The sequence below is a fragment of the Erithacus rubecula genome (genome assembly GCF_903797595.1).
Source record: "Erithacus rubecula genome assembly, chromosome: 6".
NCBI lineage: Eukaryota > Metazoa > Chordata > Aves > Passeriformes > Muscicapidae > Erithacus > Erithacus rubecula.
In genome coordinates, this window is record NC_136688.1 from 50,295,128 (window position 1) to 50,318,386 (window position 23,259).

Genomic DNA, 23,259 nt, shown 5'->3' on the forward strand with positions numbered 1-23,259 from the left:
TCATGAATGTGTATAAATATCTAAAGGAGGGGTGTCAGAGGATAGAGCTATACTCTTCTCGGTGGTGCCAAGGGCAGAAACTGATGCACAGAACTTCCACCCGAACACGAGGAAGAACTTCTTTACTGAGCAGGGACTGATTGAGAGGGTGCGGAGTCCCGCTGACTGGAGACAGGCGGGAGCGCTCAGGATGCGGTGCCGGCTCCGGGCTGACCCTGCTGGATCCGGGGCTGATCGCGGCGCCCCCGCGCTCCCTCCCTGCCCGACCCCCTCGGGCGCACCGCGGCTCCCGCCCGGGCCCCGCCCCCATAGCGCAAACCACGCCCCTTTCCCCCGCCCCCCGGCGCGCGGGCGCGGCGCGCGCGCAGTCGCGCGGTAAACAGGCCCCGCCGGCCCCGCCCCCTCGTGTCGCCCCCGCGCGCAGGGGCCGCGCGCGCGCCGGCGGCTGCGCAGTGTCAGCACATCCGGGCACTGGGGCAGGATGAGCGCTCCTTTCCAAGATGGCGGCGGAGGGAGGTGGGAAGGAGATGAACGAGATTAAGACCCAGTTCACCACCCGGGAGGGGCTGTACAAGCTGCTGAGCCACTCGGAGTACAGCCGGCCTAACCGCGTGCCCTTCAACTCGCAGGGCTCCAACCCCGTCCGCGTCTCCTTCGTCAACGTCAACGACCAGAGCGGCAACGGGGACCGGCTCTGCTTCAATGTGGGCCGGGAGCTCTACTTCTACATCTACAAGGGGGTCCGCAAGGTACCGGGGCTCCCCGCCGGGACGGGGCGGGGAGTGGCGGGGGCTCGGCGCCGCCCGCCCGCCGGGCTGCGGGAGCCGCGGGGGCCGCGCCGGGGGGCGGGGGCCGGGCCGGGCCGCCCCTCGCTGCCCCCTGCCCGCGGCCGGCGCTCCTCGGCTCCCGCCGCTGCCCCGATTCTCCAGACAGCGGCTGGGGAGGGGCAGCAGGCCCGGGCCGAGGGCGGTGTGAGGGCATCGGCGCTGGCTCGCTGCTCGGGGCTGCTCCAGATACGGTGTCGGCAGCGGGAGTTGTGTGTGTGGGCCCTGGGCAGGGATGCGATCGCTTGGGCCCTCCTTGTGCGGCAGTGAGGGTCGGCTTTCCCTGCCTGGGCCTCCTTCACCTGCTGCTTCAGGTCAGAATTTGCTGGACACACTAATGCCCGTTGTGATTATGGTGGTGTCAAATCCCTGCTTCCCGGATCTTCCTGGCTTTGGCTGCATGGCTAAAGCATTCAGTGCAGTTTTAGGCCTTTGTTATGACTTAGAAGTGTGGGTTGATTTTAGAATTGTTTCTAAATGGGAGCGGTGCAATGAGATGAGTCTTAAATATCAGATAATTGACAGAGAGAAAGTTGCTTTTGAAGGAAAGAAAGATTGATGTGCTTTAGAGAAAGCCTCCAATCTTGTCGTTATTGGATGCAGGACAGTGCATGTATTTGATCTCTCAGGTCACCATATTTATGAGCAAACCCTTGATTTTATGGGATTCAGAGAGCAATTTGTAATTTACCATGCTAGCTGAACGTGTGTCACTCCTAATAGATGTAAACACAGATACAATGAATGTCAGCTTTCTGATTTGTTTCAAATAGTGGATGTTCATTATTTTTCATGCTTGCATCTCAGCTGCCATCATGTGAGTACCTTGAAATCTTCCTGCTCTTAGCCCACCATTCAGCATGGGATGAGGGCACAGAGAGCTAGAGACTCACACCAGGCTGTGCAGGAAGCTTGTGGATGATCAAGAAATTACACCTGAATCTGCTGTGTCCTAGGGTATTGCCCCTAGCACTCCTACTTTATATCAAATGTCAGCACCAGCAGAAGTTTAAAGTCTGCATGGCTGTGACCTATCAGATCTGATATGTCTTGTATAATTGTATGCAAAAGTGTGTCTGTGTGTATTCACCCTTCAATGAATTGTAATAATCTAGCTATGTTTCAAATAATGCTTGGACAATGGCTTCTTTAATCATACAAGAAGTATTTAGTATCAAACAGTATTCTCTATTTACAAGCAGTTTCTATCTTTACAAGTAATCCTGAGGAGAAGTATCTCTGAAAATCTATATCCGAAATTTTTGCTGTGTTTGGGTTCTGCTATGTTTGTTTTTTCCATGCTGCAGAGTTCTCTCACTTAGCTCACAGAGCAGGCCTTTATGTAGTTTAATAATGGTACATGTGATTCTTGGAAGGTCTCTTAGTCATCTCTTGCCACATTTTTTAAAAATAAAATTCTAAAGCTTAGAACCTAATTGACAATAAGAAATGGAATAATTATATCTAATTACAAAAATCTTCTTGAGCTGGGTATTTGGATATCTTTTTAGATGCTAAAAGCTACTGGTGTGATATACAGTAACTGAGAAACTTGAGTTTGTGAACTCATGAGCTGTGAGGCATTTATACCTGTGACAGTGTTAAATACTTGTTTCTCTGAATAGAGTAAAACATTAACATTGTTAGGATAAGAGAATTCATCTCAATGACCTTTTGCAGTATTAACTACATAAAACAATACTGTATATTCTATATGTATAATAATGTAGTAAAGTGAACCTATAGAAAGAGCTGAAATAGATTGACTCACTCTAAGGAAAATGCTTTAAATGAGAATGGGAAGATGGGCTGGCTTAAATGTGCAATACTTGCTGCTTTGGAATTTATTTTGGAACTTCAGTTGGAAGTAACTGTTTTGTCTATGTATGAAAGTGAAACAGGAACAAGCTGACAGCCTGTCAGCTGATCATGTGAACTTTTCAGAATCAAAAGTTCTTTCTTGTGGATATCGTAAAGGGGAGAGAGCTATTGTTACCTAAATGGACAGGATGTAATTCTGCCTTAAACTGGGCAGACTGTCACATTCTGTGTTCCTTCCTGTTCCTGGGAGCAGCATAGGCAGAGGGATTTGGTCTGTTTAAGGCCGACCTATTTGTGCTCCTTGGCATAATACAGGTGCTGATAGTTTCAGTTTAATCTGTTAGTTCATAATTATTTACATATCCCTTAAAAAATTTCTCTGATTACTTTAAGATCATGATTTTCATTCTGGCTAAGTCATACTAGAGTATTGAGTTGAATTTAATGAAGTAGTGTGTGTGAATATATCAGCTAACTGTGATTTCATCTTCTTTTTTTTTTTTTTTCCCTTATTTTTTCCTCTTTTTCTTTTAAAGATTTTTTTAAGACTTCTTTTCTTGATAGGAAAATGCCATGTTTTTCCTCAAATGAATGAGAGAACCACCAGGACTGTATTTTAAATGACTGTGTCTGTTAGGTACTGAGATAATTCTTGCATCAGTAATCCGTTGCAGATCAGTACACATTAAGGAAGAGTAACACTTAAGCCATTAAATGACACTTAAGAATAAATAACCTAATATTGAGTCAAAGATACCACATGGAAGGATATTTCTTGACATCAATAGTGCTAATCTTTCTTCTTATAGTTTCCATTAAAACCTAAATGCTTTGTGTCTGCTTTGTCTGGTTTGTAAGTCACCTTTTTAAATGAACTGCTGATGTGTGTGTTGTCTTATGAGATTTAACTTACATAAAGAAAAATGTTTCCAGGTAACCTTGATCCTTCTTCACTTGGTGGAGAAGTTAGATCTGGCATCCAGGACATTGTTGTGGAGATTTGTCTATTTGTACTCCATTCTTAGTGGTTTGGTAGAGAGACGAGTTTTGGACAGCATTTCAAACTGTCTCTAGAGACTTTTCAATGCAGAAGGGTATTTTCTCCCAGCTTTGTTCTGGTTCTGGTTCTTTGTTCTGATTGAGCTAGTTCAGCTTGCTAAACCAGCAGCAAAAAGCACTTGCAGTTTTTCTGGGCAGATTTCCTCTTGATTTGGTGAGTTGAACAGAGTCATTTTGGGGTCGATTAGTACACTGTGGTTGGAGTACAATGCCAATGAGGAAAGGGTTGGAGGGGCACTATCCCCTTCAGTGGCCTGGACTGTCTGCTTGGATCCACTGCCTTAGGATGTATCTCTTGAACAAAGCCTCTGCTTCAGCCTTAAGTCAATTTTGGAATGATCTGTTCCTGAGGGATTGCTGACTTGACTTTTATTAAGAGAGTTATAGGTGTTAAAGAAAGTTTTTCCTGTTATTTTAGGCATTCCTCTCTTAATGGAGTGAGATTATAACTAATAATTCAAAAATTGTTCAGATTATGAAGCTCTGGTGCTCTTGGTGGGTTGCTTTTTCCTGCAGCCCCTAATCAGGAGTGAGGACTTGATTTTTGTTTGTGAGACAGTCTTGGAGGACTTAAATATGGTTTGTGGCTAGCTTTGCAAAATGATTTATTCCTTGATTCATTAGGCTGGAAAAGGAGAGTGCTATATCATCTTCCTTGCCTTAGGAATGACTGACAAGGCAAGGCTGTCCAGATTGCTGCTGACATTCACTATCAAGTCCTTTTCCCTTCCTACTAGGAAGCTTGTGTATTTTCCTTATAGAAGTTGTGTGCATGCTCTATATGTTGTAAAAGTTTCTGGGCAAATTATTCTGCAGCTGTCATTGCAATACAAGTACATATTGGCAATAGTGTTGCATGGTGCACAGTCCTAATTTTTATGTAGTATATCAGCAAGTTACGAAATTTGAACGTATAGTTTAGCTTATTACATGTTGTAAAACTTTTTGCTTTGTAATTCAATTCTGGCTACCTACTCTTTGGTAGTGAGTGGCAGACTTTCTTAACATTGGCTGTTTTATTTTTTGAGATCACCTTGCAAGAAGAGGCTTTGCCTTTAGTTTGACTTTATTCTTGCAGCTACCTAAAGCAGCATTCTGTTAATAACTATGGAATATTACATTGTGTTGCAGTCGTGTTGGGTTAAAAACATACATAGGTGATAAGCACAGATTGAGGAGGCTTGGAGGGCAGGATTTGTTGACTTTAAGCTTTCGAGCAAGTGTTTTGGAAATTATATTTGTACTAGGATGAAAATAAGCTCGTATGTCAACTTCTTTTACTGAGAGTTGACATACTGGTAGTCCCTGCTTATCAGTAAGAAGACTGATGTATAGGATTCCTTCCTTTGCAGTTCTCAAAATTACTTTTTTTTATGTCTGGCTTGATTTGTTGTGCAGTTGAGGAGTGTTATCCTTGGTGGTGACTTTCATTCTATAGACTGTTCGCCTGGGAACTTGTTGCAATGACAGAATGAAAATGGGTGATATTTGTCACTGTGCTTAATATATTGCTCTGAGAAGAGCAGTGCGAGGCAGTTCTAGGTTGGAAGCTGGGATCACATTTTCTCAAGATGTGGTGGGAATGTGAATTTATAATACTGTATTCTTAGAGATCACTAAGCTGTGTCAGGCCTCTGAAAACAATGTACGTTTTAACAGCATATATGAGCTATAAAAATGCTGAGGTTTGTAAGGATCTTGGAAGGTACAGTAGCTCTGAAGCAGAGGGAAGTATATTACATCTTAGTGAACAGTTCTTACACTTGCAGTAACGAGGATTCCACAGTTTCCTTCAGTAACGTTTTTTGGTGTTAGTTCTCTTTCTTCTTCCTCCAATATCTAACTAGACTTCTCGTTCAGGGAAAAAAGAGAAAGCAAACCAAGCTGAATGCAGTTATTTAGTGTGGACGTAGAGGACAGTTCACTATTGCCTTTGGCTTTTGCATATTTAAAAACCTGTTAATTTGTCCACTCAGTTTTCCTAAGGTAAATAAACCCAGCTCTTTAAACCATTCTTCTCATATCATGAGTTCCTAATGTTTCCTCTAATTGCTCTCCTCTGTTGGCTTCTGTTGTCCTATGGTACTTAAACTAGACCTAGACCCAGTGCTTGCACTATGACTTCAGTACAGAGCAAGGGAGGATTGTTGCTTGCTGTGTCTGTTTCTAATATTCTTGCTAACATATTGAATAGTGTTGACATTTTTGAATTCTGCATATAGTGATGACTCACTTGGATTGTTTCTTATCATAATTCTGCCTTTCTCCATTTTTATCCATGCCTTGATTTTTGTTGATGTTTATAAATGCCACGTAGCATTTTCATTGAAATTTGTTCTATTAAGATTATTAGAGAGTGGTTTTATTTCCACTTCTGTGCTGCATAATGCAAAAAATCCTTCCAGTCTTGATGCTATTCACAAATTTGATGTGTACTCTCATCTATTAATGAAAATTGCTTATAATACTTAAAAGCCACATGTTGGATTTGCTGCTGATGTTTCGTATTTCTCAGGTCTGTTGGATGTGACTCTATTCTGTCCCTCTTTAAAAGGGTGTTGTAGATTCCTTTTTTTTTCCCAATAAATCTCTTAATTTCTTGCTGAGGTCTTTTCTTCTCTTTGTGTTGGATAATAGTTATATTGGGACTGGACTAGCCAATCTCATGGAGGTATTGTGGCTAGATCACTGGTTGTGAAGGTATTTGAGAGCCTCTTGGAAATTTGTTTCAGATGTTTAGTTGATGGATATATTTACCACTTTGAGTTTTGTGATGTAGATAGATACTATCCTAATACCCTAGAATTTCCTAATTCTAGCTAAACTCTACTAGGGATGGACAGGCATGTTACAAAATACTCCTGTAGTTTTTCCTGAAGGGTAGAATTTTTAGTAATGCCTTTTTTTTTCAGCAACACTGCTGAAGGAAACAGTGAAGAGTTAATGTAGATTAAAGATGTGTAGGTAGCTTTCAGTGTTTAATTTTGTTATGAGGCTTTTACAGAGCAGCTAGGACTGGCTAGAGTAAGATAAAAAGCCTAAAAAGCTGCTTTAAAATGTCAGTTACACTGTAAAATGTTTGTTGCTCTGGAGGAAGATGAAATATCTATGGTTGACAGAGCTTGCAAGATGATTTTTATGTAGGAAGTGCTATTAGTCTGTAGTGCATTTTCTTGTCCTAGTCTGTGCTCCAAGCCCAGATCACAATTGTTTGACTTCAGTGAGCTCTTGCACTGTGCTGGCTGAGGGATTGCTCTCTGAGGTAACAGTTCATTTGTCTGTGGCTGCTTGTTTGGCTGGCATGTTTGACAGTGAATGCTGGGCTATGCTGGCCAAACCCCCATGTTGGGATGCAGTATTTTATAGGCAGTGAGGTTTTGTGCGTGTCTTTGGTTGGGGATTTTTTGCCACATCAGTTACAGTTTTGGAGGGTTTTGTATTGAGGTGCATTTGTGGTAATATTGCACTTACATTAATTCAATAGGGGAAATTAAGTTAGTGTAAAACCAGTAATTGTGGCACTTATTTTTTGCAGATTTGCAAAATTTTAGTCATAATGCTTCACAGATGCAAAGAGGGGTCATTTGTAAAAAACACTTCTGTGCCTGTGAAAAGGTTTATGGGGCAGCTTTGTCAGAATATTTATAAAAGTGCTGTGCTGTGTGCTTAAATTACAAAGACTTTGCATTATACACTGACATCTGGGAGTCTGCAAAACAGTTAAATAGTTAACTGTTAATAGTTAAAATGTACATTGGAGGTGCCTCAAACTCTAATTAAAGGTTGCGTAGACCCACCTCTGAGAGGATTGCCAAAATAATTGTCATTTGACATTCTAGAATCAAATTTAATGCCCTAATTTGAAGTATTATTGTAGTTTTCTGGCTAAAGGGAACCATTTGAAGTACTTTCCTGTGAAGAACATGTACCCAAAGGCTACTTGCTGTCCAGTTGTCATGACTATGAGGTGACAGACTTAGACAAATCATTATTCGAAAGTGGTGCCATTTAGTGCAAAATAGTGCTTAATATTTTCATTATCTATCCTGTTAGAAGGCTTAAGGAGAAGAAACAGTAACATTAAATGTGCTATACTTTAAGTAATAATATTTGGTTGTGTCCTTCTGGGAAATAGAGTATTTTTCCTTTCTTACTTCACTTTTAGGCCCAAGTGAATAGACAGCCCACTTTTTAGCATCTACATCCCACCCATTTCTTGCCCCTTATAACTTAAAACAAAGCAGCTGCTGTTGCCTGTTTGGCTCCTGTTGAGCAGCTGTTGGTGCAGTGGATGCAGCCCCCTGGTCTTTGTGGGCAGGACCACCAGCTGCTGCAATTGAAACCTTTCCAGTGGCAGTGTTGTAACTTGCTTTGGGATTTCTCGTGCATTATTCAGTCCAGCTGTTCATAATGGAATGATAGATCTCTAATAGATACTTTCTGCAAATTGATTTCAGTTTTGGTTTACCAGCTATATTTGTTCTTTAATTTCACAAGTTAATCATAATGTTTACATGTGGCTGTAATGGTAAAAAAAAATATTTATAATTTTTATTACTACTTTTTAACTCCATGTGGGATTGAAAGGTGACTGAATTAAGTTGTTGGTTTAATAGTGTATAATTTTTGCACAACTAGAGACTGTGAAGTGTTATGTCAAACAAAATACTAGTCTAAGCAAGAAGTGAGCTTAGGAGTGTGCTGGTGTAGGGAGAAAACATTGCATATTATGAACAAACTTCATTATCCCCAGTTCCTAGTAATTAAAAAAAATACTATTTAGCAGGAGTTTTAGATATATTTTTTCTGGGAAGTGATATCATGCAAAAGTTGGATAGGACTTAAGTTTATGATTTTAATGCTCCCTTTCACCTAAAAAAAGGAAGAGCAATGAGAACAGGAGAGAGAATGGATTTTTTAACTGTGTGTTAGAAACCCACAAGTCTGGTGAAAGAAACTGTTTAAACAATGCCTTAAGAACACTTGAGCCTGCCCAGGGCTACAGTCACAGGGATAACTCTGTGAATCTGACTACCATGTCTTCTTTTCCAAATCTACAAATATAAGTGTAACAAATACAGAATCCTAAAATTTTTAATCTCATCCTGTTTTAACTGTGGCAGTTAATTTTTTTTTTTTTTTTGTTGTTGTTGTTTTTGTTTTTCTAAGACTTCTAGAACGGTTTTTTGCAGGTTTTCTTGGTATTTGATGTGGGTATTGGAGCATGACTGTGATACATGTTTGAAGCTATCATTGAAATGAAATTTTGGCACGAGTTGTAAAGGATTTATTTTGTTGTCTTGATTTTTCTGGTTTTCTACTGGTAACTCTCAGTACTATAGAAAAATAGTTTTGTAATGATTTGTTTTTTAAGTCACATTACTAAGATTTAAATTATAGTCTAGATGTTTGGATTTGAATATTTTAATGGTTTGTATGGAAAATACTGTCTTTTAATATCAACTTAATGCTGTCTTGTGAAGCCACAGATGAAGGCTTAGAGTGCATTTTTCTTCAGATTTATGCTTTTCCTACAGAATAGCAAACAATTGTATTTCATTTTCAGATGTTTTTTGCTTTTCTTTAGCCTTTTTAGTAAGAGAGTGGGCCAGAGACCTTCAGTAGCTGTCTGTTTGCACTTAAGGTGTCAGGAGGGTCTGTCTTTAAAAAATAATTTATGAAGGCAGGAACAGTTGCATGATTAGGCAATACCACTTTTGAAATCCGATATATTTTGCCAAATGCAGTATTTCTTACCTGTTTTGCAGCCCATTTTGCATTGTCATTTTGTGTCAGTTCAGATTATTACTTTGCTGTCCATAAATAAATAATTTTTTAAAGTGTGCCTGTTCAGGGTAATATATTGACCCGATAGGTTTTTTCCCAAAGAAGAAATGCAGTGCATTTGTAAAAATGCAGCTTGTAAAAGTGAGATGCTTGTACTAACTAGAGAATTATTGCTATTTAATAGCATGAGCTGTATATCTCAACAGGTGACTTCAGGAAATGTCTTGCTGTTTCTTACTTCAGTGTGAACTTATGCTCCCTCCCCTCTAAAGGCAACTGTCCATTTAAATTCACATCAGTTTAACACACGGGGTGGCCTCTCCTGCCTTCAGCAGTGGAACTCTGGTCTCTTGTACAGACTAAATTCTGTCTGTGTGTCATGAACTGTTTGCTAACAGCTTCAGAGTTTTAAGATGCTGTTCCAGGTGACGTTTCTGACCTAGCAGCGTTGGCAGAATAGCTTCTGTGCCAATGAAGTGACTGTTCAAGTGTAGTTCTGTGTTTTAGCCAAAATGCTGCCTCTGTAAATTCTCTAGATGGAGCTGGGATGGTTAAGCGTGGGCACATGTTAGCACTTCTAAATCAGAAGGATGGGGCAAACAACTGTTCTAAAGAGCTCAAACAAATGCCCAGGTTAAGATGCCTTTAGTGGTGCTCAAAGTGATCCATACTTCTCATTTTTAGAGTGATAAAGTACTGGTTACCAATGAGCTACTGCAGCAGCCCAGTGGCAGCTTGCTCAGCTGCTCTAAGAGCTACACTGACTCTCTGTTCCCTGTGAGCCATCATAACACCTTGTACTGGCTTTGCATGGCCAGGTTCTGCAGAGCTTCTGGTGGAAGCTGCTGTGAGAAGCCCAGGATGGACCTGCTGCTGGCTAAGGCTGAGCCAATCAGGAATGGTAGTAACAACTCTATAATAAAAAAAAAGATAATATATTTAAGGAGAGAAAAGTTATTGTCAGATTTTTCAGTATTGTCAGTATTTGCAGCCAGAGAAGACCAGGATGAGAACAGGAGAGGAACAGCTCTGCAGACACCAAGGTCACTGCAGAAGGAGGGGCAGGGAGGTGCTCCAGGTGTCAGAGCTGATTCCCCTATGACCTGTGGTGAGACTGGCTATGCTCCTGCAGCCCATGGAGGGCCACTGGGATGCAGAGATCCATCTGCAGCCCATGGAGCAGACCCACACAGCTGGGTACCTGAGAGGAGGCTGTGAACCTGAGGAAGGCCCAGGCTGAAGCAGGTGCCTGGCAGGGACCTGGGGACCTGTGGAGGGAGGAGCCCATGAAGAGCAGTCCTGGTAGGACTTGGGACTCATGCTGGAGTAGGCTGTGCCTGCAGGACTCGGACAGGAAAGGTTCATGGAGAACACGTGGGAGGGACCCTGTGCTGGAGCAGGGGAAGGACTCCTCTCCCTGAGGAGTGGCAAGAACAGCCTGTGATGAACTGACTGCAACCTCCATTCTCCTCTCCCTGTGCTGCTGGGTGGGAGGTAGAGCTAGGAAGAAGCGAGGGGTGAAGAGAAGGTTGTTTTAAAGTTTGTTTTTACTTCTAATCATCCTGCTCTGATTTTCTTAGTAATAAATTCAGTTAATTTCCCCAGCTTGAGTCTGTTTTGCCCACAATGGTAACAGGTGAGTGATCTCTTCCAGTCCGTAGTTCATGAACCTTTCACTATATTGTTTTCTCCTCTGTCCACTTGGGGAGGGGAGTGATAGGGCATCTTTGGTGGGTGTTGGCATCCAGCAAGGGTCAACCCACCACACACCTGCAAAAACACGTTGAACTGGCATTGATCTGGTCGATCAGTGCATTGTGTTTTGTTACCTAAATTGATAGAGGCATTGTGTGTACATAAGAGAGAGCTGAAGAGGAATGCTAGTCAGATCAGAGCCTGGAGAATCCTGGTCTTAGGAGCCTAGAAATAGCTTTTACTGTGCTTTCTCTTCACTCATCTGGGCACCTTTCATTTCTGTCTCCTCTGGTTAGTAGGTATCTTGCAGCTGTGGCACTTGCAGTACAAATTGATATAAAGCAGAGTTTGATTTGGACAGTAGGTGAACATGAGTGGTGTTTTTGACAGCAGAGATCCCTAGTGTGCCTGTATTAGTATGCCCATGTCAGTGGGTGGGATGATCAGTGGGCTGGGCTGTGCTGGGTGTATCCTCACAGTCCCCTGGGAGGACCTTTAGCAAAATGCCTGATGTGTGGGCACTGCCCCTCAGTGGGCAGCACTGTGTCCGTGGGGTCTGTGGGTGACAATAGACAGTCTGATCCCTCCCTCCTACACTTGAGACAAAAATCAGCCTCAGGAAAGAGACAGTGTTGTGTGACCATTTGGTATGTGGAATACTTTTAGCCCTTTGATGATAATTTTAAAAGAAAATTATTAATAGCAGGCAAAAGGTTGTGGGTTTTTTCCACATAAGATCTATACCGGTGAAACTGCCAACACTTCTTATTACTTAAAATATCTTAATACTTGCTTACTTTAGAAGAAATATTTTTATTAAGGAAGCTAGTGCCTGAATTTGGAACATACTGCCTTTTGTTCTAAAAATTCTGAAGGAAGATTCTGCCTTTCAGACCAGGTGATTATCCTAGAACTTGTACACATGGGATTGTGGGAAATCAGAGTTCACTATATTTGTTTTAGGGATTTGGTCCTTGATATTTGTTTGCTAGTAGCTGTGTTTGTTTTGTAGCACTTTTCATCTTGTTGGTCTGGCTTGTAATGAAATGTCTTCAGCTCCAGAAGGAAGATGCATTGCACTTTAACAACTACAGGACAATAGTTAGAGCAACTGTGTTATTTCATCTGTCTGTGTATGACCACAGAAAGTATAAACTAGTGGACCTTGTCCTGGTTTTGGAGCACAGGTTATACATTTGTGCAGTATTTTATTCATGTAACTTCTGTGGGACTGTTCTGGTGCTCTTAGGATAATAGCCAGCTCCATCTTATTTTTAGTACTAAAGTAATTAGGGCTTTGTTCTAGTAATATTTTCTTAACGTGCTGCAACATGATGGAATTATGGGTTTGATAAAAACACTGTATCAAAAATGTCCAGCATTCCTTGGGCTTGCAAAATCCAACAGTAGCCAGAAGAGACATAATTTGAACTTTCTGGACAGACATGAGAGCGTTGCATTTGATTTCTATTGAGCTTTGTAATGAAAAATTATAAATTGATTAGCAATTAACTGCTACAGTGAAGTAAGTTTCTATAGCAACAGGGCAATGCAGGGTACAATTATTCAGACTGCTTTCCTTAGCAGATAATTTTTTCTTCCAAGCACTGAGTTTAGACTGTTGGACTAAAACATTGTTTTGTTATAGCAACAGATAATCCTCAGCTTTTGCTGCTCTTGCCTTTTAATATTCTTTTCTCCTTCCTAAAGAAATAACTTTTCCTCTTATGAGCTGAAAAGGGAATGGGAGAAACTTTCTGTGATAGATAGCAATGTGCTAGACTGGTGAAAACTCAACCCACAACTGTTTGCCTGTATGTTATTAGCATAGTGAATGGAGTTATATTGAATATATTGTTATGCAGTATGAACTTCTGCCTGTTTACAAGTCTACATGAAACTGAACCTGTAATTTAATAATAATGGTGATCATATCATAGCTTGCAAATTTCAAGTAAATCAATTTAGGTAAGTTGTAATGCTGATTCCCTGAATCAACCAGATTTTTTTTTAATTTGTTCTTTTTATGTTTGAAGTCTTTGTATTTGTTTTTTGGTTTCAATACTTCTGAGTACTTTTTAAGAGAGAAATATTCTACTTTGTTCTTCACTCTTAAAGTTAGAAAACATCAGGGTTTTGTCAAGGGACTGCAGGTGTTTGGGTTTTTTTGCCATAGAACACACTCATAAAGCTAACTTTTAAGTGTTACTATATTTTGATCTTTTTATAGTTAGAGGAGATGAAGTTTTAACAACTTAAATGGTGGAGCTACAGCAGTCTTGTTTTTTTAACAGGACACTTAGTTTTGTGTTAAGTATTTTAAATATACCTCAGATGTCTGATCTCCTGAAAGAAAAAACAAAAGCAGTTCTTGCTTTTGTCAGTCAGCTTCAGTGTTTGTTATTGATAGGTATTGTTCAAGTGAATTTTTCCAATATTGTAACAAAACCATACCATTATTTTAGGAAAGGAAAAAAAAAAAAGGATTCAAAGGTAAAGTGAAAGTAGTGGCTTTGAACATGTGACTGACTAGAGCACTGGTCCAACAGGTCAGGTAACTGTTGTGTGTGTGCTTGGGGAGGAGGTGATCAGCTCAGAGATGACGCTGCCATTGAGTCATGCAATGTTGCCAGTTTGTTCCATGTTTTTGGTACCATCTAAAAGTAGTCTGCCAGCTCTAATTTAAATAAGTGTTGCCTTTAACAGGTACGATTTTTTACCAGTTTTGCTTGCAGAGCCAATTTAAACAATTTCCCAGTGAAAGTAACTTACTAAGTGTTTAATAAGTATTGCAACTGAGTGTGTGAACTGGATGAGAACAGCTGCTGAATTGTGCCAAAATGTGTTGTTTTACTTGGAATCCATTTGATATTTACATACCTAATTTCCTTATTTTAATTTGGTTTTTACATCTAGCACATGTATTCTTATCTATGTTAAGCTCATTTGAGTTATGCCTCATGCAGTGTTAAAAACAGGTGAAAAAAGAATTGATTATAAGTGTAGGCAACAGTGTAACTAGACTGTAGGAAGAAATAAAGGAGAATAAGGAGCAAGAAGACCAAAAAGGTAACTATTACTTTTTTACTTTAGAGCTATGAATCTGTTATAAGGTACTAAATTGTAACTATTGAGAAATAAATTATAGTTAACTAAGCATAAATATTGAGACTTGCAAAACTTAATTATGAAACATGGTTAAGGAAAAAGATAATTGTTACAGTACATTTCATTTTCTCAGTTCCTCAAAAGTGAAGAGACTAAAATGTGTGCTTCAGTGCCTTCCAGCCTTTACAGAAGGTGATGTGTTCTTTACACAGTTTGTGACAATCCATAAGTAGTATTCCAGCATAAACTTTATTTAGTGCCTGTGAATATTTGGAATGCTCTGTGCTATTCTGAAATCAGTTGCTTTTTAATTCACTCTATTCCTAACAGTAAAAATTTCTTCTGAAGACCTTCTGACTGCCTTTAGTTGAGTGACAGGCAGGTATTTTTGCAAGGCTTATCCTGGATTGTATTCAGATAGAGAAAAACATGCAGGAGTGCTATTCAACACATACCCCACCCACAACAACAACAAAAAATCCCCTTTCAGTTTTAGCTTTTGAAATTCTTACACTGTAGACTTCTTACACTGTGTTAGGGATTCTTTCTTATTTTGCTGAAAGTAAGATGTTGTCTCCTTGTGGTGGGAAAACATTAATGTATAAGGTGTATATAGATAGACAGCTTTATTTGAATTTGAGGTACTCAGACTTTGTAGTGTAACACTTTGGTAGTAAAGGAGAGTTGTAACTTACTAAGTTTGTGTCCTTGAACAAAGTGGATGGTAGTAGATATTTAAAATGAGGGAATTTTAGAGCTTGGAAATTCTGTTACAGAATGATCAGAGAATTAAAAGCTTAGTTCTTTGTCTGAGACAACCATTGGGAAGAGACCTTCAATTTAAAGTCTTTTAGGAGTGGTTTTGGAAATAATTTAATTGGTGATGCTGATACAGAGAAGCAAGAGCACATACATGCTACTCATAACTTGGGACACATCACTGTTCATAATCAGAGTTACTTTGTAAAGAGAAACAAGCTGATATCTCGACCATAGATGAAGTGAAAATTCATTGAAAAAAATCCATAGGGAAATTTTGCTTCAGCAATGAAAATTTGAAAAGATGATAATCTTTTGATTAGTGTTGATTACAAGCTGAGCCAGCTTGTGATACAGCTGTTGAAGGCTGGAGGACATAAATGCAATCAAAGATGTATCAGATGAGGTTTACCAATAGAAATAAAGAATGTTTTTAGTGCCATTGTAATAGGCATTGAGAAGCTGGCTTTAATATTGTATGAAATTCTGATTACTTATGTTGAAGATGATTTTTATCTCCTGCTACTAAAAGAGGATGGTGTCTAATGTAAAACTGGAGAAGTGTGTGATTTTAATTTTCTGAGCAAAGCAGTCACTAAATATTCTTTTTGTCACACTAAAAGGAAGAAGAGAGGAAAGAAAGGAGAGAATAAATAATACAAAACCTTCCCTGGATGCCTAAGATATTACATTTGTGAGAGACAGATCTCTCACAAATCCCAATCATGCAAAATTTGCTATTAATTTAGAAGGATCCTGCCTTTTGACTAGCCCTGCTGAAAGCAATTACTAATAGTTGAACTGCAGAATGAAAATACTGTGGTGTGATAGGCTGCAGACCCTAAGGGAAGTGCAGAATAGGTTTTAACAAGAGGCAGAATGTTTCCTCCAGAAGCTTCTTAGGGCTGAGCCAGATGAACAGAGTGAAGGCAATTTATTTTTAGTGATGCAAATCCAACTCTCTGTGTGGTACCCAGTGAGGCCACCTTACTGGCTTTCAAATCAGGAGAGGAAAGGACTGTAAGAGACTGAGGAGCTAGAGGCAGTGATGTTCAGTGAAAAAAATGGATGTACAGCTCACTTGGCAGGTATCATGGAGAGAGCAGGAGATGTTTAATGATAACTAAATGGATGCTAGAGTATCTCAGTAGTTTTGTGGGGAAGCTTTAGGAGGGGATTTTGTATTTTGTGTATTCTTGGAGGTGGTTTTCTGTATTCTAAGTCTCCATTTATACACCAGACATTGAAGGTCAGAACTATTTCATCCTGTCTTAAACCATAAGCAGAGAAAAGGATGAGATTTTCTTAACTGGTGAGCAGCCAGCCTTTTTATTTTTTTTTTTTTTTTTTTTTTTTAATCATATGGTATAATGAGACTGAAAAAGATGAGGAGTAAGCCTGGTTGTTTTTTTGGTTTTTTTTTTTTTTTTTTTCAGGTTTTCCTAATCTGTTTTTTACTCACTTTATATAAACTTTTACTCTGATGAGGTATTTGGAAAAGATTCTGTGTGCTTAAAACAGATGTGCTTTGGGTTTGTCCTGCTAGTGTTAGTCCTGGAACTTCAAGTTAGACAGTTACCTGGCCCCTCTTGCATTGGAACAGAACAGTTTTCCACCACAGGAACAAGCTTTAATGCAGGAAACAGTCTTTCTCATTCAAATGTACTCCTGGAGCAAATTCTCCTTTCTGACGTGAATGCAAACTCTTTCACAAGGGAGAAGATATTGTCAGATTGAGACTGCTGTTCTAATGTAGCTCCTTAAAAATTGAATATTCTTATTTTCTCACATTTGAGTGCATTCCCTTTATTTGGTAGCTTTTTATGTACATCTTTGGCAAAGAAGTTTCCCTGCTACCCTGCCATTTTAAACAACAGCAAAAGTCCTTTGAGGTTTGTGATATAAGGTGGCTCTTCAGTATGAGAATGGCTCCTTCACTCTTTGGAGTACTTTAGGATGTTAATGGATCTTGATCAATATGCAATGCTAAACAGTTAAACGGAATTTCAAGTAGAGGCTCAGGCTGCTTGGTTGCCATGGCAAACACAGTAGGAAATTCATGCCAAAGTTTGGAAACTAAGATACACAAAAGAAAACTTGTAAACTGAAATAATCACTTTGGAGAGCAAATATACTTGTTTATAATTTATTAGAGTCTGTTTCCCAAAGAATACAGTTTTAAAATCCTGTTTTATTAAGCAAATCTTAATTGGCAGTCCAGAGTTTTACACAAAGGAGGCAATATTCCCAAGCAGGGAAGAGTGAGATTCTTTGTTGGCTTGTCCTCTAACTGTAAGGGCATTGAGTGAATAGAGTAGCCTCTTGGAGACAGAGGAATTGAATTGCTTAAGTACTGTAATCAAGGTTGACATATTTTCAGTGTGCAGTGCCTTGTTTCACAGATGACTCAGTCTTGTCTTTCTAAAATTTGTTTGTTAGTGATTATATGTATGTTAGATCACATGTGTATGATTTGTATATATATATGATCTCTGTGCATTTAGTGGTTTTTCTATATTCCTGATTGCATATATATCCTTTGATAACTTGTGTGTATTAACATCTTGCCATATTTAATTCACTTTCCCACAGTTGTTTGTGCTAAGGCTTGCTACCTGTAAACAAGATCTTTATGTGAATATTTTCATGGATGATTTTCAGTTTGATAGCTTCCCTGTGTAATCAGCTTACTGTGAACATGGTATTTGGTATTGTAGTCCTGTCAGGATGTTGTGGCAAAATCTAACCCTTTTGCATGTGACTTGCTGTGCTGTTTTCCCTAGGTGTGGTCACCTGGAAATCATGCAGTTATTTTTCTTTTTCTGAATGTAAATTAGTGTGTCTATTTCCATGTATCTTCTCCAAAGTCTCATCCCCCAAAGGGAAGCTGTTACACAGAAATCCAATCTGTGGCTTGAGGGAGATCTACTTTTAAAGACTTCCTGAAGATCGAGGTTAGAGCTGGGGCCGGGCGTTGTGGTCGTGAGCACCTACCCTAACACATGACTCCACCTCATCACTTTACGCATTGCATAACATGGATTGGAGATTATGGCAGGCAGTTGGAGGCTCAGGGAAAGCAGTTTAGGTTATTATTGAGAAACTATGATGAATTTGCCTCTGTCTTTATAACACATGGTCTCTTGGGAAGGGAGGCTTGCTGTTGTTACAACTGGGAAGTAGTGTTACTGGAACATAAAATGTTGGAGCTGATGGAACAAACAGTTTATGAAATAGTGTTCAAGAGTTCTTGTTGTGAACAGTGAATGTTGTATTGAATTACAGGTTAGTCTGCTTTTTACTGACCTCTTTAAAAAGGACTTACTGAGCACTTTTTAATTAAAACAAAAGTGGAACATGAAAACATCTGGAAGATTATACTAGGGCTTAGCTCAGAGGAAAGTAAGAATTTAGAGGCCATAGGAAGAGTTGTACCAATGGTTAGCCACAGTAAATACAATGTTTCATCCCATGAAGTTTAACATACGGTAATTTATAGTTATGTGGTATATCTGTAACCTGAGGAAAAAAAGTAAATGGTGACGAGCAGCAGAAGTTGAAGACTGGCTGATTTGACTAAGTGGCAAGAGGCAACTAGAAGAAACTTGGGAGATGCAGTTAGGGTACGTGAATGAGCAGCAGTATGTGTTCCCACTAATCTCTCTGTATCACACAGTGGAGGAAAATACTTGAGTCACTTTGGAGCCACTGCACAAAAAGAGGGGATTGATATTGGTGATTGCCTTAACTTATTAGTACTTGAGTTCTAATGAATATTTCTTTCTTTAAGAAATGGAGGCGATAAGAATATTAGAAACAAGAATTGAGTAAGTCATACAGCATTGTATAAATCAGTAGATCCATCTCTTTTTACAGGTTTATAAAAGTGTGTTATTACAGAGATATTCAGAAAAGTGGTGAAAATTGTGACACCTGAAAACTTTTGTGTAAATACTGAGGACAGTACTCCTTACTTTAGTAATCAGCACAAGTGCTGTGTATATGAGGAATGTCAGACATCATTATTGCTTCCTGGGAACAAGGCAGTGTTCAGTAAAATCAGAGGGGAACAAAATTCAGAACTGACACTTTTTCTGCATATTAACTCATCAGGGTACCTTGCTTCTGTAATATAAGTGAATAATGAACAGGAAGTGGGATTTAAAATCTGGCAATTTTTTCAATTCCATACACTGGTTAATGGAAAAAAAAAATCCTGTAAGGGTTATTAACTTCCATATTTGCAATTTAAATGGTATAATGAAAGAAATCTAGGATGGACAATAATCCATTAATGCAGCTGACTTCATGAGTTAATTTCTGGAATGTTGAAGAAATGGTACTGGAGTAAAAAGTCCTGATAAAAAAGTCCAGTTTGGAGTCTATGATTATAAAGTGTGTATGTGCTATGACTTGTCAAATCCGTGTCTTAATTGTTAAGCCAGTGAGGGAGAGACCAGTGTAAAAATGTGACCTGTCACCCATAGTTTATAAATAGCTCTGAGAGATCATTCTTTTGAACTTAAAAATGCACAGTGAGATCTTTCTTACATATGTTCTTAAAAAGAGCTGAGTAGGGGGAAAAGAGGAGGAAGGTGTCTGCATCACATGCACAACATACGTGATTCAGAATCAGGGTTCTGTTGGAGAGGTTTTTATCCAGCAGGCTGAGTTACAGTGGAGCCAAAGTTCTGCAGACCAGGCACTGGGAAGAGACAATAATGCTGATATCAGAGCTTCTTCTCTCTTCTTCCTATTAAAAAAAGGCAAGTAATTGCTTAAACCAAAATAGAACATCTAATTCAGTTCACGTCTGTTGGGAATGTATGATACAGTGACTTTATTCAGAGCTGTTTAAGTAGCCTGTTTACAGATTTAGTGTGACCAAAGGTGTAACACTGGAGTCATAGTCTCAATTTTTATCTGAGTTGATCATGTCATTAACTGGCACCCACAATGAAGGGAACTTTGCAAAAGGAACTGTGGAATATCATTTTTTCTTAGCTTTCCTTCAGCATGTGTTTCTGTGGGGTTGTTTAGAGCCTTGAGAGCAAGTTAAAGCTCATATATTCATATGTTTTTGTCTCATAGTAAGGCAGTGTTGTGCAAAATGTGTAGTTCAAGTGCTTTTAGTGAGCAAAGGGAGCAGGTTTTTACTGCAGGTGTAATATAAAAATTTAATAAAAAACTTTGTTAAATATGGAGAAACAAGCACCTTTTGAAAAGTTACAGTGTCCTGTCACTTGCCTGAAGCTTTAGTGGTTTGATTTAGTGCAGCTGAAGATTGCTGGAGTTGCTTAAAGTGCTTCTGGTCAACTTTGTGGAATGGGCAGGCTGTTGGATTTCTTTTGGGGATGCTGAGCTCTCAGAGCTTGTCAGGACTGAGCAGGATGTGCTCTGGAGACCTGTGTCAAGGTCATTTCATTAGAACAATTTGGGTCTGACTTGGCTCTTGAACAGCACTGCCACAAGTTGTGGGTTTTGGTCTTCCACTCTAAAGAAGCAGTGTCAGCATGGGTCAAATTTTTACCAGGTGAACACCAAGTAGCTTGAATTGGAGATGCTATAAGTTTCTAAAGAGGACTTCAGACCTCTCTTGGGTTATGACAGGTGAAGGCAGCAGCAGCATTCTGTGCTCAGGGAATTTTGTGTGGAGGGGTTCCAAACCTTGTTTCAGCTTCCATTAGCATCTCTGGCCTGCAGTAGTTCAAATATGTTAATATTCCTGTACTGTTTTAGTGCCTTTTGCTCAGTCTTATAAACAAAGAGGAAGTTGATGCTGTATGCAAATGTGAAGTGAATGGGGACTTGCAAACAATTTTTTTTTAAAATCTGCTGTTAGGAAGTTTTGCACACTTCTTTAAAAAGAAAAATATCTACTTTTGCTAGGTTTATTGGTAGAATGGTGCTTTCACCTTAGACAACTTCCAAAAGAATGTGCTGATCTATGCTGTAACCACAGAAATGTTTTGGTTTATGGCCTTACTAAAATGGAGTTAACATTGTTACGAGAAGCTGTAAATCAATCAGTCCTTTATATGTGTTCTTTATGGTGTTCACATCTACTTTCTTGATATTGCCAATTATATAACCATCGGTTCAGTTAATATGACACAGATTTATTTCAAACCAGTGCGTGCTCTTTGCTCTGTTTGAGTGCTTAGAGTAATTCTTCTGCAAACAGAATATGATTATTTTATTGAATCCTTCAGAAAACTGCACTGATCTCTGCCTAAATATGGATTTATGTCCAGTTATCTGTTCTAGAGCTTTTCTCTAAATGTAGGTGGTCATAGTTGTCTGCTGTATGAATAAAGTCTTAAATCTTGTTAAGTAATGTTTTTCTCCTTTCAAAAGTCGTGTATGTCTTGTATTGGCCCCAAGTGGGAATTAAATCTAGAAGGGAGAAGAATATCAAGGAGCTTCCCAAATTTGCAAGTGGCTCTGTACAAAATTGATCTTTAAGACTTTGTTATGGATGAATTGTGTGGAACACTTGAAAAAATTAGGTTAAATAAAATTACTTGGTGTCCTTGTTTTACTAGCAGAGCTGTTCTTACAGAGTATCCTAGAAACTGTCACATGCCTTAAGTGTTCCTGTTCAGCATTTAATCAAGTGCTTTGTAACTTATAAAAAACCTTCTGCAAAGATACAGAAACCCATTTATGAGGAACAGTATTGTGAGTGGCAAGCTGTTGATGCTTCAGTTCATGGAGTTGAAAGATCAGCCAAATTTTAAATGCAAAACTGAAAATAATATTTTTATTGAAGTTTAGAAATGTGACTTTAATATAAAGCAGGTACATTGAATACAATATAAAGACCTAAAATTTCCTTAGCATTAATGGATTTACAAGGCTCAGGAGACATTTAAAACTACTCTGTGCGCGCACACAACACCTGTTATGCAACCCTTGAGACTAAGCACATCAGTCAGGTATGGAAAAAGCAGCTCACATTTATTTAAGACACTGTCATTACATTTAAGAAACCTATTGTGGCTATAAATCGGGCAACTTGACAAATGGCGATTGTCTATTGGCTTTCTGTTGAATCTTGACAAGAATTTTTACCTTTGTTTTTTCTTTCTTTCTTTTTGGTTTCTGTGTGAAAGCTGAGAAGCTTTTAAACTGTTTTAAGTTTTTGGGGGAGCTTCTGAAGTGAACGTGTTGAGCTGTACACTACCTGAAAGGTTTGTGAATCTGAAGGGATGATGTGAGTTCTTGCCAGACTTTAAACTTTCTAGTGAGAAAGCTAAATCAGCAGTCTGTCAGCTTATGTGCAGTTATATTTGTAGCAGCCAGTTTGCTACTGACAGGCTGTGGCACTGTCAGCTGCACTGAAGAGTGTTTTGTTAGGGCTTTGTACTTACAGGAAGTGTTGCCTGGACTTTCTGTTGTGTATTTTATATAAACTACACAGAACTTCTGCCCTACATCAGTGGTCTTTACAGGGAAAGACAACCAACTTGTTTCTGGAGTTTTTTTTCTTCCTGAAGTTTCTTTAAGATGCAAACTAGACCTGTTAAATAAGCTGGGAGTGGCCCTATTGCTGATGATTTGGTTGATCCTAAGATTAGGATTCTAGGGCTATTCAGGTTGGAAGGAACCGCTGAGAGTCTCCAGTCTAATGTGCCCCAAGCAGGGTCAGCTGTGAGATCAGATCAGCTTGAAACAACAGTGATGTAACTACAATTTACTCTGTTGCTAATATTATGTGATCTGTATTTGGGCTATAAAACAAAAACATCTGGAAATCAACTCCTGTGGTAATAAAGCAGAGAGATGTCCAGTGTGAAGTATTGACCACTGGTATTTCCGTCAGAAACTTGTGTATAGAAATAAGGAACGGAGTTGGCCAGAAAGTTCTACCAAAGTGCCTGTGATAACTCTGCTTTCTTGTGTTCCTCAGCGTTCTCTGTCCTTCATCTGGCTCTGCAGGAAGGAGGAGGAGACCAGCACAGACATGGAGGAAGAATAGACAAGTTTAGCTTTCCCTGTCCTTGCTGATGCAGGGAGTGAGTCTGGAAGGGTTCAGTCCTGTTCCCAGGCCATTCTGTAAATCCGGGCTACAGCAAGGGTTGCCTTGCCCCTTTTTTCAGCTAAGTTTTAAAGACCACATGTGATGTTCAAAGAAACTCACTTAGTAATAATTCTAAGAGTGGATTTCTTCTGTTTCTTGTACAGCATTATAACAATCACAGCT

The 23,259-nt window shown here is 39.4% G+C and overlaps 1 protein-coding gene across 19 annotated transcripts in view; it reads left to right on the forward strand.

Annotated features, from left to right (window-relative positions):
• Window positions 1-359: 359 nt before the first annotated feature.
• The window catches only part of WDR20 (WD repeat domain 20), a 55,627-nt gene continuing 32,727 nt past the window's right edge, over window positions 360-23,259 (forward strand). For 6 of the 19 annotated variants that reach the window (XR_013774572.1, XR_013774573.1, XM_079308218.1 and 3 more), the window contains exon 1: window positions 412-749. Coding sequence is in view for 14 of the 19 variants with exons in the window: in XM_079308218.1 (XP_079164344.1) it covers window positions 501-749 (249 nt within the window). In the remaining 5 variants the exon portion in view is untranslated. Of the gene's footprint in view, window positions 750-23,259 lie in introns of all 19 variants that reach the window. The other 13 variants (XM_079308225.1, XM_079308222.1, XM_079308224.1 and 10 more) reach the window with 7 other exon arrangements.